We start from the raw sequence: 15,699 nt of genomic DNA on the forward strand, positions 1-15,699 counted from the left end.
GCCCTTGGGGCGACTTGTGCCGTTTCTGCAGCCTCAGGGAAACACTGAGGGGAGTTTGGGGCTCGGGGCAGGACCTGGAGAGGAGGCTTTGTGCAGAGCCCGCGGGGAAAGCAAAGTGGGTTCAGAAGCCCTGGGGAGCAGAAGGAGAGGGCAAAGTTCAGAAATGGGGAGTGAGGAGCAGGAATGGGCAGGAAGGGGGAGGTGGGAAGCGGAGCGGCCACTAGTGCCGGCTTCCTGTGTCCTCCCTTTTTGTTCCCTTCTAAACCCCTTGGAAAAAAAGACAAAGTCAGCAAGCRCGGGACACCATCCCCAAAGCCAGCGAGAAGGACCCTGGCTGCCATTTGGGCTTGCAGAAGTGAAACAGAGGTAAAATTAAACTTTTCCTTGCAATGCTTAATTTATTCTTCCTGTGAAGAGCACAGTGACACTGCCAGGCGCTGACAGAGTCAATCATATGATCCTGAACGGCTGCTCGGCTCGGGGGTTTTTCCCCTCCACCCTTCAAAGTTTCTGATTCATTCGGCCAGCAGAGCCGCTGCACGAGGGAGCGGTGAGCACTGCTGCGCGCAGCGCCTGCTCCAGCCTCCCCCATGGAATTCCGCCTCCTGGATCCATGCAGAGCAGGGCCCCAACACGGCGGGTTTTGCCGGGTGCTGCCCTGCACTTCGCTCCCTGCACTTCAGTTCCGTGCAGGGCATGGGGAGCGGGCGAGAGGAGGAGGGGATCCCTGGGTTGTAGCCTGGGTTGCTCAGGCTTTCCAAGGCATTTCTGAAGTAAMGGAGCTAGAGGAACATGGGGAAGTGCCAGGCAGTTGTCTGGAATGGAGGGCTGGAAGAGGATGCAGCGAATGGGACGAATGCCTCATCACACACAGCAGCAGAGAGAGGAGCATCAGTTACCTTCTCTTTGAGTGAAAACRGGGTTCTTGGAAAAACGTGGTATGTTCATATACATAAAATGTCAACATAAGGTRTAGGAACAGGGGCTGAGCTCAGTGTGGGAGCAGGAGTCCTTCCATTCTGGCAGCTTTGTGCTGCGGAATCCCTACCTTGTGACTTACCCTTCATTTGAATGGCTGTGAACAGAGCCCATGGAGCTCTGAGCAGCCTGCTCCCTGCAGGTATTTGCACTTGGAAAGGCACGTTTAGTACGTAGGAAGCAGAGTGACCTGCAGTAGCTTCCTGCCAGCACTGGTTCTGTGGGAAGGCGGCTGCCTGCGCATCCCCAGCGCTGCGTCCCCGGCTCTCACAGCTGGTGCCCTGCGATCCTCCAGCCTCCTTAGGTCATGGAGAGGTTTGGTGGCCACACAGGTCTGCGAGTGACACCTCACCCACAGGCTTGGAGAGGGGAGTGCTTGACTTGCTAGCCCCTGCTCTTCCAGAGAAGTGGCTGTAACAGGTGATGAGGCACTCAAAAGACTTCGGAATTTTGCAGCCTGAAGCGCAGTGGTGCCGAGCACAACAGCGTCCTGTGAGGTGTTTGGGGAAGCTGCTCCAGAACCGTCGGGAGCGAGCGGCACCAACCTGCTGCTCTCCCACCTCGTGTTGGAGATGAGCAGACAAGAGCTGTGTAACAGCCCTCCTAGTTGCTGATTCCGGATTTGCACGGAGAAGGAAACAGTGCCTCGGTGTTTCCTGTGTATTGGAGCACCGTTAACCCCGGACAGGTGGAGACCCCGYGGTGAGCTGGGCCTGCTCATGTGCAGTGCCCTGGGTGGCTTTRCAAAACTCCTCCGCTTGAGATCAAACAGAATGTTTTTTAGTGTGGCTTTCAGGGCCAGACCTTTGGGTGTCACATTCCCCCAGCTGTTACATTCCTGTCAGCTCCCTTAATTCCCTGCAGYTCTTCTTCAACAGCAACAAACTTACAGAAATTCTCAGCCGCCAAATTTGTCTGTTTGTTTCCAGGAGCTCCCAACACAGCAGAATTGCGGATTTGTCGTGTGAATAAGAACTGTGGAAGTGTAAAAGGAGGAGATGAGATATTCCTACTGTGCGACAAGGTTCAAAAAGGTGACCACTTTAACTGGCTCTTTCTCCTTCCTTCCCAGTGCCGACGCTGMCACTTCCTCACTTGGCAACTTGAACCCTGAAGGTGCCTGTGTTTAGCAAAGCAGAGAGCTTTCAGATTCAAGGGTAGCACCTCTAAAAGATACTAAATAGGCCGTGCAGCTTTAGAATTGACTCTGTGCTTTTCCTTGTCTCGCTTCCCGCCTTCCCTGCTTGCAGCAGGGAAGTTTCTAGTTTTCTTCTTCGGCTTAACAAGCACTTTTTTGTTTTTTTCCTGGTGGCCTAGACGACATAGAAGTCAGATTTGTCCTGGACAACTGGGAGGCGAAAGGCTCCTTCTCGCAGGCYGACGTCCATCGCCAGGTTGCCATCGTGTTCAGGACGCCGCCCTTCCTCCGCGACATCACCGAGCCCGTCACCGTGAAGATGCAGCTGCGCAGACCTTCCGACCAGGAAGTCAGCGAGCCCATGGACTTCAGATACCTGCCCGATGAGAAGGGTACGGTCCCAGTTCCTTGGCTCGCTTCAAGTTCACTTTCCTTGCRGAACTCTTGCTGATAATAGATTTGAACTTAATCTTAGGTTAAAAAATGGGCTTTTAGGAAGTTCCTTCCTAAAAGTATAGCTTTTAGGAAGTTCCTTCACAAATTATATTGAAGAAAACCTTTGCTAACCCAGCTTTTCCTTGCATTCTTTCTCTGCAGATCCATAYGGCAACAAAGCGAAAAGGCAAAGGTCAACGTTGGCTTGGCAGAAACTCATACAGGACTGTGGTAAGCAAAATACTTGGCTRTTTCTTGTTTCAGTGCACGGTGCACAACTAGATGGAAATCTTTTATTTAAAAACACAAATTAGGAGTAGATTCATGATTCCTTCTACTACAGGATCAAATGCATCAGAGAGGCCCAAAGTAGCTCCATTCCCACCTGTTGCTTCTGAAGGGAAGCTGATTAAGAAAGGTAGGTTTTTGCTTACATGTGCCAGCCTGCCAGTGTCTACTTGGTATGGGGACAATTTGTTTTCCCTCCTCCTTGCTTGAAGTTCTGAAATTCTCTCCAGGTTGTCTTGCCATAAGATACTGGTACTTCTGACTGCGCAAACAGAAGCCACTGGGTGTTTTACACCCAGGCTGCCCTCCTCAGTATTTGCCACGCAGAGGGCTGAGGTTGAGGATACCTGTGCTGCTGCTGTCCCGAGCTCTTAGGTCGTACTGTGGAGAGCACTTAACCAAGAACTTAAGTGCAGTCTTGTTAAGACAGCAGCACTTAAAGCTTTGCTGGGCCAAAACAACGCTAGAAACCTTGAGCTTTGTCAGCCTGTGCAGCCTTAGCTGTGCTGTCCGTCTTTCGTGAGCTTGTCCGTACACGCAGCAGCCTAAAAACGTGCTGCCGTCTTTCCTTTTTGTAGAACCAAGCCTGTTTTCCTCCACACTGCTGATGCCAGGCTCTGGAGCTGTGGCCAACACCAGTCAGCTGTACTCGGCCTGCACCCAGATGCCGCCGCAGCCGCTGCAGGTGGTGCCGGGGAAGCAGGACGCGCTCTCGTCGTGCTGGCCGCCCCCGAGCGCGGCGCCGGCCCTGGGCAGCCTGGTCAGCGGGCACGCGCAGAGCAGCTTTGCCGAGGAGGTGCTGCAGGGCAGCGCGCAGGGCAGCGGCTCCCTCCAGACCTTCGACAGCTCCCTGAACTGGCCTGACGAGAAGGACGCGCGTTTCTACAGGGGCTTTGTGGGCACCAACGGCCTGGGAGCGGGGCTGGTGCCGCCGGCAGACGTGCAGAGCGTCTCCAGCGGCGGCCTCGCGCAGCAGGCGCACGCGGCCACCGCGAGCGCCGCCAGCATCGTCAGCATGGACACCGAGGACATCAACTTCGCCAGTCTGAGCTTCGACAAGTACAACCCGGGGCTGCCTGCAAGCAACGCCAGGCAGCAGCTGCACCAGGGGCCGCCGGCGTGCACCCCTGTGGCAGCCCCTCCTGGCAGCACAGCTTTTAATTCGCAGTCTAACTTAGCCGATCCCACAGCCTACAGTTTCACAGACCAAGAGCTTTTGAGTGAATCGAGCCTGTCCACCAACCCGCTGCAGAACCACCAGACTAGCATTGCAGACACCCAGTTCTATGACGCGGATGGTGACGAGCTCTACGCGTCCTTCCAGTTCGATAGCATCCTGCCGAGCTATAACCCTTGAGCCAGCGCTGCCAGGCGGCGCTGGGCGCCTAGAGCTCTCACACGGCTGCCTGCGGGARGACGAGTAACTTCTTATCCTTCTGGATTGCCGGCTTTCCCTCTCAGCACGTTAATATGCAGGTTTCATGATGTAACTTATGGTTATATATTATAGCCCTAAGACTGGTGCCCATTAAGAGGAGAGGTGGGACTAGGGTTTAGAGTTCTGAACCTTAGAAGTACCTCATACACATTTTTTTACACTGTGGGGAAAAAAAAAAGGAATTTTTAACACTTAAAGCTTCCTGGCTTTTGGGGAGCTCAGTTGTAAAAGCTGGTATCTTCAGAAGGGTCAAGTTTCAAATAATTCACAGAGTTAAAATTGTTTGGAAAGAAGCCCTTTTTGCTATGGAAATAGATTTTGATACAACAGAAATTAGGCAGAAGATGCACATGAGCATTCTTGCTCAGACTTGCCTAATACTGTAAAAGTTTTATGCAATTTATTTGAAAATTTTAGGTTTCTTGCCCTCTTTTATATGGATATATTCTTCTACTAAAACAAGATTTTGCATGGATTTTTTTTCTCACCTCTTCATCGCATTCCATTTGCTTTAAAGGCAAATTTGCTCTCAAAACTTTTTAATGACTATGTCATTGTTCGATGTATTTTAAAAGACCGGAAGGTTTGTTTGAATTTTTAAGTAGTCCAGCTCTGTTGTAAATGAATCACTGCACAAAGCATGAACAGAAAAGAAGGACTTTTCAGCACTTCATCCAAAGTGCACTATATTTTAAAGGACAAAACCATGTTGCTTTAGGAATGGAGCATGCTGTTATATCTCCTGATTATTTTTTCCCCTGTGTGGCTGTTCTATGTATTTTATTCTGAATAGCAGAAATATATTGGGCCAAGGCATCTCCCTTTTCTTTCCTCAGGTATCCTGGCAGTTTCCTGCTATGCAAGTGACTGCTTAACCGAGGGTCAGGGCCTGACCCCCCTCCCTCCTAGCCCCCCCATAAGAAAGTTTGGGGCGCCCCCGAGGCGCAGCCTCCCTGCCACCCCATTAACACAAAAGGAAGCCCTTTGGGGCACTACTAACGACCCCCCCCCGCACTCCGGAGYGGAGATCGGAGCCGCTTTCCCTTTGCTTCCCAACCTCCCGTCTTGGCTCAGCCATGAGATGTGTAACGACACCTCATGAGATGTTACTGGCTACGTAGGGCACTTGATTTTGCATATAGGGCTTTGCTGTTTTAATATTATTGTAACAACTCTTTTTACGAAGCAACACATCTCCAAAGCCACGAGCACAGCTGTCTCCTATGGCAGATACGGCTCAAGACACGAACTGGTTACTGTTTGGCCACGGAAAACTGTACAATGAGAGAAGCGATAGCTATTTCCCTTACACATGTGCCTATAGAGACGAGCAGAAACGCCGCAGCCCCCAGCCAAGAGAGGCTGCCGAGATGTAAAGTGGTTTACAGGGCAGAGGAGCCCCCAGATCCCCGTGGGGAGCACACGCCGCACAGGCTGGGTACCAGTGGCGCGAGCGCTGGGGACTCTGGCCCCTAACGCCAGATACACGGTGGATCGGACGGGCTTTGTGCTTTCAGCAGCATTTCCTCCCATCTGCACAACACCTGCCTTTGCAGGAGCTGCCTGTCGCCTGCAACACCGGCCTGTGCAGGAGCTCTCCATCAGTCTCGAGCAATACAAAAGCCAAAGAAGTACAAGGAACAACAGGAAGCTTCGCATGTGTTGTTTATTCAGTTCTTAATTTTTTTTGAAGTTCTCAATTTTATGAAATGTAAACATTTTGCTCATTTTATATAGGCTCTATAGTATAATTTGTTTTTGTTGTATAATTAAATATTTTCAATGTTGTTTTCCTTTGTAAACAAGTTGGTTTGGTAATTAAAAAAACTGATCATTAATTACTCAGCTTCTGCAACCTCCTCAAGTTTAAAATGATATCCCTGCCTCAGCAAAGCCAAGGAAMTCAGAGAAGCTGGTGTGGGTTTGTGTGTCCCGGGGCTCTCTAGGGTATTTTATTGTGCACACGATTCCTGGTGATCACTGCACAGCCTAGAACAGCGGGTACGGAGGGGTTCAGCTTCACCCATCATTTTTTATTCCCAGTTAGTCAGCGGGGCACAAAGGGCAGCTGCACCCAAGCACCTTCCTTGGCAAACAGCTTCCTCCTAAATCTCCAAGTTCAGCTAAAGTGATAAAAAACAAAATGCAGGGAGATGATTTTAAGTGAGCAATTGTTTGGAGAGAGATTTGAGTGCTTGGAGCATGAAGAATGATACTAAGAAACACTGCTTAGATCTTATTTTTCAGCATTTTCCACATAATGTGCAAGAAAACGTTTACCTCTTTGAAACATTCTCCTCAAGAGCGAGATTAAATCTTGCTCGTTAGCCTCACAAAAGCATCCTATTTAATTCACTGTACACACAAGTATTTTACTTGAAAAACMAGATGAGGGCCTAAGTACAACACTAGTACCACTGCTGCCATTAGAGATGATGACAGTTCAAAGTATTTATTTTCCTTTATTAAAACTGCAGCCTTTAAACACAGTTGAAAACAGATTACATCTCTAATTTTCATATGTTCCTGATTACTGAACAGTGAGTGAACATCTGAACAGCTGTACAGACAGGCATTTGCACCATCAGCTTTTTCCCCCTCATKGGATGCCTCAAATTTAATCACAGAAGGTGCCTGACGGAGCCGTGTTTGGGGGCGCCCYGCGCGCGGCGCGGCCGGAGCCGACGCTGGCACTAACCCTCACGGCCTCGGTGACCGGCGCGCCGCTTCTGACCGGGTCTTCCCCGGCCCCGGCCCGCACACGGAAGGCAGAGCTCAAGGCGGGAGCCCCCGTGCCCTCGCATTACGACACAAGTGAGCGGCCCTCTTGCTCTGTGTTTTGTTTCCCTTTGGGGACAGCCCTTCTAATGTTTGTCCTATTTAAAAATCGTATTCTGTCTACTGCCGAGTTTCTTTCCAGAAATCCTATACTTATGAGACTGAAATTCTCTTTTTTTTGGTATTAGTTTAAGTTTCCTATCTGATCACTTCCTTTCTAGGTGGTTGTAGCTACTTACACAGATTATTATCTGACACAGCTGCTGCTGGAATCTCTTGCTCATAACAGCTTTAAGATTAAAAACAAAAAAAATGTTGCTGTCTGCTCATGTTCCTCTTACTTATTTGTGTCTTACAAAAAGAGGATATACTTGTGTCGCAGCGGGCTTGGCAAACAAGCAATGACAGAGATACTGAGGGCCCATCACAGACCATGGGGGTGATATTTAGACTATTGTTTCCAGGTCAGTTTTCAGGAGCTCCTTTAAAATCTCAGGATTCATGTCCTGAGCTTTTCTATTACGAATCTCCAGCACCACTGAATTGGAAGCAAAGCATCTCAGTGATCAGTGATCTCAATGATAAAGAATTAAGAAGAGTCCTTAAATTCCAAATCTGAATTTCTTGTGGACTCTTGTCTGTGCTTCAGGTGAGCAGAAGTATCTTCTGAATGCATTTGCACATTACCAGTGGATTGCATTTGGTTACATTATATTTATTCCGATTTTACCAAATGCAATGTATAGTTTTAATTCCTTTGGGGACTGTGCAAGAGGATCCTGGCATAAAAGCTGCTTTTCCTGAACACTTGGAGAACTGGGGGCCTGGTCACTAGGCAGGCCCAAGGCCAAGGCCACAGTGCAGCCCAGCTAGGCTGAGGAGCTCGGTGCCTGCGCCGCTCTTGCGGCCAAGGGGACGGTGCCCTTGCCCCAGTGGGCACTCGGCTCAGCCCCTTCCTTCCTCTGGGCTGGGGTTGTGGAATCTCCCTTGGAGACACGGGAAAAATGAGACATTTCAGATATTCACTCCATACATGCAGCAAAGCCTCTATCTCTCAATAGCAATATTTTACATTACACTTTATTATTTACTTGCACTTTTGACTTCTCTGTATCCCTATTCTCTGGATTTCCATCACGTACCACTGCCAGGAATACCCAATCTTTTTATTATGGTGACTCAACAGTGGGGAAGTCCTGTGCCTGAAGAGGCCTGCAAGCAAGCCAGGCAGCCAATAGACTGCAGGCCCCACGGACCTCAACTGCAGTTCCTAGGAAGCATCACTAATATTTTTAAATGAGAATAAAACCCTACGTTCTCAGCGCAGACTTTTCATACGAAAACCGCTTTTCCCTCTAGACAGCTGCTTTGGGAGACGACTCAGTGCATGGCTGAAGGAGGCAGCGGCACAAGCAGGCAGCGCTCAGCACAAGGTCACCCGGCAGCAGCCACTGCCCCTGCTCGCAGAGGCCGCCCGCCCGCCGCGTGTCCCCTCCACGGGCGCCCACGAGCCGGGCCCTGCAAGCGCTGCCCACCGCCAGCCCGGCGGCGCCCGCACCCAGCCAAGGCAGCACCCACATGAAAACATCCCATTTAAAAATTATAATAATAAAAAGTCTCAGTGAAGGTTGCTTTCAATGTGAACGTCTTCAAGCAGTCCTGCAGAAGGTCTATTTGAGGTGTCTCAGTACCTTGTTTGCATTTGACACCATTTTTGTTTCTCTCAATTATTTTTAAAACGCTTACTGCACTAGCTTACCAATTCTATGAAAGACAGGAACTAAAATAAGGGTAGAGATTAAGCAAATCAACACTACCTGTTCCAGAGTGCTGAAAGTCAATTCAAAGCAACGTCACCTTTTGGCGGATCAACATGATCCAAATGTTCAGCACAAAGACTCTGCAAGGAGCAGCCCAGCTGCAAAACTGCACAACGTTCAATCCGTAACCAGCTGCTGACCCGGGCGCTGCTCTTCCTCGTCCCAGCTTGAAGAGCTAGTTAGTTATCCAGGGCTGGAGGCCAGTCAACGTCAACAGACTAGAAGAGAAGGTGGGGGAGGAAAAGACAAAATGAGCAGATCTGGCATTTTGGATAGAGAGTGAGACTTGCTGCTAGAACTCCATGCCTGTCAGCTGCAGGTTAACAGGGGACAGCAGAGTCGATGATGAGAARCAGAGCACAGGACAAGGAGAGAGTGTCTGAAAGAGCCACCTGGTTCCGTACGTGCCTGGAGAGAGCTCCCTGGACGCTGCATGCCCTTCCCGAAGCAGAACCAGAAATACTGGTACTACTGCTTCCCGGACACCATTGATGCAGGCCTGCATTTGTAAAGCGTCCAGGGCAGTTGCTCGGAAATGTGAAGTGCTGGCACCCTCTGCCAGTAAATCCTGCCCACGGGCTGTGAYGCCGTGAGAACAACTGACTGCTCCGGCAGAGGTATCCAGCCCGGGGCAGTGCGTGCCAGGCTGGAGCACAAAGCACCACCTGTCCCCAGATCYGTCTCCAGAGCAAGTACAACTCCCTGAAAAGACTAGGCTGGCAAGCATCACGCACAGGCAAGGCCACGGGCAGTCGTCCTGACCGTGGGCCAACACACACAGAACGTGCTCAACACTTCATGAGAAGCAAATGCAGCCATTACTAAACCTGGGTCACACCTTCCTCCCCTGGCCTCGCTGCTGCCACATCCCAGYGCGCTTTAGACAAGCTTGTTGTGCTCCCCCTCTTCCCAAGGCAGCCACCCTACGTTAGGGAAGCATCACCACTCGTCAAAGCAGGGATCACAACACGGCACATTAAACACTTTGGCTTCAAGACTGCCTAGTTAATGACTACTGAAGCTGGCATTGCTTCACTGGGATAATCGTGTTTTAAATAAAGCCTGCCCAGCCATTAGGTCAAGTAMTAAACCCCAATTGCTACACACATTCTTTTGAACTATGAATTTTGTAGCTACAAGTTAGCATTCTCTTCCAGGAAGAAAATAGATATATTTCCTTACTGTGTTTGAACTGATATTGAAAGATGAAGTCAGATGACTCTTGTTTTTCATCCAGTTCTGTTTTAAAATTCCAAGAGAAAGGAATGATGCATGTATAGATGTATCTAATATGTGAGCAGGGTACAAACCATTCTCTCTGCACCAACATCAACTTTTGTACCAACTGCTGTAAGGAATGGATAGTTGGGACACTTGATGTGGACAGAGCGGTTCTACTGAAAGTACCTCACAAATCCAACTCCATCACTGATTTCCAGGGAACATAAATAAGAAGCAACTTACTTCTACATCCAACTCCAGGATGTCAGCAGTTCGGTTCAGTAGCGAGCCAATATTTGGCTTTGTTCTCCCAAAATCTCCATGCACAAATTCTTTAATGTAGCTAGAAAAGCTGCTTAAGGAAWGGTGCTTTACCCTGCAAAGCACATTGAAGGGGCAGGAGGAAGCGGGGAGAGGCAATGGCTAAAAAAGCCTTTAGAGACTTCCAAATTCTTGACTTGTGACTCCAGTGCCAAGAACTGCATTACCAGCCTGTATTCTGTCCACYCTGGGATGGATGGTGATTTTATGGCAAAATTTAACTTGCAGCAACAATCTACACAACATCCATTGTAGTATGCATGGAGTAACATGGAAACACTTGCTTTCAAAGGCAAAAAGTTTTATATTTAAAAAAAAAAAAGAGCTTAAATGTATCCTTAACTAGTACATTTTTGTAGTTAACATATAGTTAAAAACTATCACACTGCTCGCCAGAAAGTAACTGTAACATTTTTGAGTGAARGCTCAAATATGGAATTTTTAAATAAAAGCAAACATTATACAGAAAATTATGAACACCTGGAGCACAGGGGTTTAGAAACACTGGAGTGACACAAAAAGAAAATTTCCCATTGCCTGAATTACTCTAGTCCCCAAATCTTGTCCATGCATTGGGCAACAGGGTCTAAGGATACGTTCCTGCTTGGGTCCTCAGACGCAGGCGAAAATGATGCTCGTCGATGTACTCAGATTTCATGGTGTGAATGACCCGCTGCCTGACGGCCAGGGGCCTTCTGTGAAGCACCCGGAGCGGTGTTTTCTGGTCAAGTTTTAATTCCTGTTAGAAGAGGCAAGAAAACAAATGAAGACCAAGCTATGTAGCATTCCACACAGACTAGAAAAGAAGAGCCAGACACACTGTTCATCAGTTATCTTTTTTAATAGACTATATGGCTCATAATTATGATGGCTCAAATCTTCCCCAGGAAGTTCTTTTTTTCATGTTTATCAAAGGAGAAAAAGACAACTATCTCGAAGGGTAAGAGAGGAGGCCTCATATGAACACAAGCTAATAGAATCACAAATACAGAGGAATAACCTTGAAATCTCCATAGTCTTTTGCTGGAATAACTCCAGGATTTAAAATCTCTGTGAGAGCCACCGGGTAATCAAAAAAAAAAAAAAAAAAGAAGGAAAATCCACCCACCCACAAAACGCTTTGTCTAAACTACAGCCAACCCTCTAGAAATGGAAGTGTGAAAAAAGAACTGAAATGAGGTACGATGTTAGGATTAAAAAGCTCATTCCCTACCCCAAATAAGTCTGAAATACATCCCTTAAGGCAAGGGATGGGCATGCTAGAAAAAAACGCTTTATATCTCTTGTTTTCCTGAATTCTAATAGTTCTAATGGATGCTTCCTTACTTGAGAATTATTCCATGGCCAAGACCCATAGTGCAACACAATGAAAACAGAACACATCCCTCAGTCGGTGGAGTCTCTCCCTGACCAACATYAGAAGTTCTCATTAACAAAATGTACTTCTCAGCCCAAGCATTTGGGGAAGTCTCCTCTTTCTAGCATTTTCCCAAACTCCTAACTGCYGCTGCTGTGGATGAGTGGCTTTAGAGCTAGCAGAACAAGAGACCCCTTCCACTTCATCAAAACAGAAAAYGTAAGCCAAAGGAAGGGGTGCGGGTGTCAGGTTCCCCTCTTGCCCATTCAGTGCTTTCTGCTATTTGTAATAACATCTATCTTCCAGTAGACAATAATTTGTTCTCTTGGCTAAGAGATACTTATATTGCTAACCTGACAATGGTGAAGAAGAGTGGGAATGGAAGGGAGATATGAAAGTSCCTAAGGCAAAAGGGATCCAATTAAAATGTTAAGAAGATACAGATATTTTTGTGGGTGCATGTATGTTAATTCTCCTCCAAGATACCAAGACAGGTGCTCTGGAAAATTAGCTTCAGGTACCTTGAGATCATYGAGGAAAGCAATATCTTCTTTCTGTATTGCTCTGTCTGTCCATACTAAGGCACTATAGGTCTTTGTCTTTTCCTCTTCSCCTTCCTTCATATGTCCGATTGCCTCTCTAAACAAAAGAAATTAATTACTCACATAACATAAGCATAATTATATAATGTCAGGAGCAAGAATGATTGCAGAATTCCCAAAGCACCACTTTGAAAACCCTCACCAAAGATGATAAATACTGACCTGGTGACAAGCTGTAAATCTCGAACCTGTATTTTGTCTGAAGAGTTATTAATTGTCTGTGATATTTAAAAAAGAATCGGTTAGCAAAGCTGCTCACTCAGAGAAGAAGCATGGGCTTTCTGAGTTCCACGAGATGCAAATAATTTACCTGCTGAAGTCCCTTCATTTCCTCAGCAGTAAAATGTATTCTACGAGGATTCACAAGCTCAACTGCAAAGGGCCTTCCTGGCAACATACACAGCCATAAAACATAAAAACATGTTGTTCTAAATTAACGTTTGCATTTATGCACTAAGGTTAGAAGGTGTGAAGATTGTTTGCTGTTACGCAAACAGGGATAGGGCCGGTGGGTTTAGGGATGTAGCATCAGATGGAAGGAAAGAAGCAAGGGACGTTTTTTGGCTACTAAACCCCAGTATCAGCAATATGTGCAAATCACAACTTCCCAGAAGACATCTTGTACAAGTCTGTGCTAATTAAAAAATAAAATAAGAGGAAAAAGTTAATTAGCTTATTTTCTGTCACCTACAGCAATGCCCAGGTGCAAGACAATGTTAAATCCCGCTCCCTCAGCTAAACAGCTGTTGCAATGGCTGCGCTCTCCGTGCTCAGGGCCAGGGATGTTCCCAGTATAAGCAATGCCAAGAGCTGTGCTGCAAATCGCACAGCAGCGGGAACAACTCCTCGTTACTGCTGCCTTCTATCCACGCTCCCCATTTAGCTTCAGTGTATTGGAAAGCAAGTGACCTTTAGAAAGGAGCTATGCTCAGGAAGGAAATAAGGCTGCTCCAGGCCCCAGTGACTGTGAGGCAGAGCAGAAGGACCCAGGAGAAACCAACATAGGAACTGATGGGACAAAAGGGTTCAAAAAAAGGAAACAAAATATTCCTAATAAGCTACATATTCATGTGCATCTGGGCAGTCAAGGATACTGAACAAGTCTCCTCTTCCCCAGTTCTTTCAATGAAACTGTTCATATTCTAGGAATAACTAAAGACATATAACTAAATGCTTCTGAGATAAAAGTTTCAGAACACTCTCCATTCACACACTGAGATCTTGCTGATTGCAAAGTATTTATTAGAGCAGCTTCATCTAACCATTTTGTTTCCCTGTTTAAGAAGAGAATTCCAACCTTACCATTGCCTAGTGTTCTTACATCTACATCTTCTCTTCCAGAGGAAGAAAAATTAAAGCCTGTAACAGATTATAACAAGGAAGGTGAGATTCCAATTTACCTTTTTAAAACTCTCCATGTCTTTCAAAAGTTGAAATATTTTCTTTCTTAACTTGTCTGTAAAGATACTTCCAAGAGTTAACCTTATAAATGTAGCCTGTATCATATTTAAACAAATCAGAGCATAATTACTGTTTTCTCTTTCAGGTTCACAAGTTTCTTGAGCAGCATTTCTAGATTTTTCAGCCTGAGTGAGACCACTAAAGCACTGAAGATTTGTGAAAAAGCAGCAGAATCCTAAAGGAATTCCCTGTCCCACCAGCTATTTATTAGCACTCGTAAGTTCCCCCTTCAGTCTTCCTTTCTGCAGCAAGTRCCAGCTCCCCACCTCTTCCCCTGCGTTAGATGCTCCCAGCCCTCAACCCTTGGCCAACTCCTCCAGCACGTCTGTCTCTCGCAGCGAGGAGCCCTAGACACAGCACTACAGGTGCCCACAGAAAGGGTCTCCTCCCTTGACCTGCTGGCAGTTGCTTGGCCCCTTTGTTTGCATCTCTTCTCAACACTGGTGCACGTGCACTTCTGCTAGTTACCTGTGGTAAACCTGGCTCTGCATTATATCTGGCCTAAAGACATATTGCTTCCTAGCACTCAGCCTAACATATGCAAGAGGAAAGGAGGGTACAATGACAGTAGCTGCTTTTTTCTAAATTGATATGTAATATGACTTTTTATGACCTTCTAGATCACTAATTCTAGATCTAATAGATGGCCAATGAATTGCAATGATTATTCCATCTTAGCAACCCCTACATAAGCATTTAGATGACCTCTGAGGTCCCTTCCAACCTTAAGCATTCTATGATTCTATGATTTAGCTTGTAACTCTAAGCATTGCAAAAAATAAATTCATCAAGACAAAAACATGAAGGGCTTGGAGGCTAGGCASGTATCCAAAAGGAAAAACTTTCTGATTAGAAGACACTGAGTGAACACTACTGCATAAAACCATAATACTTATCCCATCAGATCAACTGAGAGGATAATTTAGAAAGATAAAAGTATTACATAAAGCATCTGATTATAGACCAGAGTTTACAAAGGTGACAAGTTTGGTTTGGAAGGATAAAAGAGGGATAAAGAAACTAGTTTTTCCAGTATACTCTTATATTAAGTATTCTAGTAACAATGAAAAACACATATTGTGAGAGATCTCTGGAGACTTACTGTCTGCTTTGAATTCTGCCATTAGATGTTCTGAAATTAGTTCTTCTACTGAAGATTCCAGCTTCCGCTCCCCATCAATAATCCAAGGAGTTTGTGGTAAATTCCTTGAGTATTTATTGTATCTTCCTGTTAAAAAAAACCAAGGATGTTAGAATAATCACTCTCCAGCAATGGGCACAAGCTCCACAGCACAAAACACTTAGCTTTCATAGGGGCACTGTGAAAACAAATTTACTACAAGAGTGCCAGAGCAATGACATGAAACGTGTGYTGCTACGTCTACAAGAGGTTCAGCACCCAGCTTGAGTCAGCTTTATTCTGAATGCAAATTTGTTTTTTGAATCAAAGCATGCTATTGAACCAGTCTCCAATACAGCAAATACTTGCTGTACATATGTCTGCCCAGCAACAAATAGTGGATCCCAAATAAACAAACTCCTATCTCCTCATATCCAGTAGTTCAGGTTTCAATACAGGTCCTGCCGTTTCCTGTACATTTAACAACAACAAAGTTCAAACTTAAATGCTTTGGCATGTTACTAGGAAAATCACACAAGCCAAATATCTTAACAATACACTAGAGCAAATTCCTAGAASCTTGAAATATTGCCACCTAAATGGATGAGCATCCCATTCTCCTATCATCTCAGGTTAACATGGCATCTCCCGTGAAATGCAGAGACTGCTGCCACCACAGAACAAGCCTGACAGCGATGGCCAAGGCAAGATTTCTTATGTGCAGGTTTTGTAAGAAATAAGA

General features: G+C 46.5%; 2 protein-coding genes across 5 annotated transcripts in view; one reads left to right on the plus strand and one right to left on the minus strand.

Annotated features, from left to right (window-relative positions):
* The window catches only part of REL (REL proto-oncogene, NF-kB subunit), a 36,450-nt gene extending 30,608 nt beyond the window's left edge, over positions 1–5,842 (plus strand). Inside the window, exons 6-10 of the mRNA XM_026036457.1 lie at positions 1,908–2,012; positions 2,296–2,508; positions 2,714–2,782; positions 2,895–2,969; positions 3,418–5,842. Coding sequence (XP_025892242.1) covers positions 1,908–2,012; positions 2,296–2,508; positions 2,714–2,782; positions 2,895–2,969; positions 3,418–4,196 — 1,241 coding nt within the window. The 3' untranslated portion in view covers positions 4,197–5,842. The remainder of the gene's footprint in view (positions 1–1,907; positions 2,013–2,295; positions 2,509–2,713; positions 2,783–2,894; positions 2,970–3,417) is intronic.
* A 2,842-nt stretch (positions 5,843–8,684) lies between these two features.
* Positions 8,685–15,699, minus strand: part of PUS10 (pseudouridylate synthase 10) — a 30,722-nt gene continuing 23,707 nt past the window's right edge. For all 4 annotated transcript variants that reach the window (XM_026036453.1, XM_026036456.1, XM_026036454.1 and 1 more), the window contains 8 exons: positions 14,940–15,065; positions 13,679–13,735; positions 12,687–12,763; positions 12,539–12,594; positions 12,296–12,413; positions 11,014–11,156; positions 10,340–10,439; positions 8,685–9,093 (listed from right to left, as the gene is read on the minus strand). In XM_026036453.1, coding sequence (XP_025892238.1) covers positions 9,055–9,093; positions 10,340–10,439; positions 11,014–11,156; positions 12,296–12,413; positions 12,539–12,594; positions 12,687–12,763; positions 13,679–13,735; positions 14,940–15,065 — 716 coding nt within the window. In that variant the 3' untranslated portion in view covers positions 8,685–9,054. The remainder of the gene's footprint in view (positions 9,094–10,339; positions 10,440–11,013; positions 11,157–12,295; positions 12,414–12,538; positions 12,595–12,686; positions 12,764–13,678; positions 13,736–14,939; positions 15,066–15,699) is intronic.

Source organism: Nothoprocta perdicaria, unplaced genomic scaffold (assembly GCF_003342845.1).
Source record: "Nothoprocta perdicaria isolate Ctin4 unplaced genomic scaffold, notPer1 scaffold_179, whole genome shotgun sequence".
Classification (NCBI taxonomy): Eukaryota; Metazoa; Chordata; class Aves; order Tinamiformes; family Tinamidae; genus Nothoprocta; species Nothoprocta perdicaria.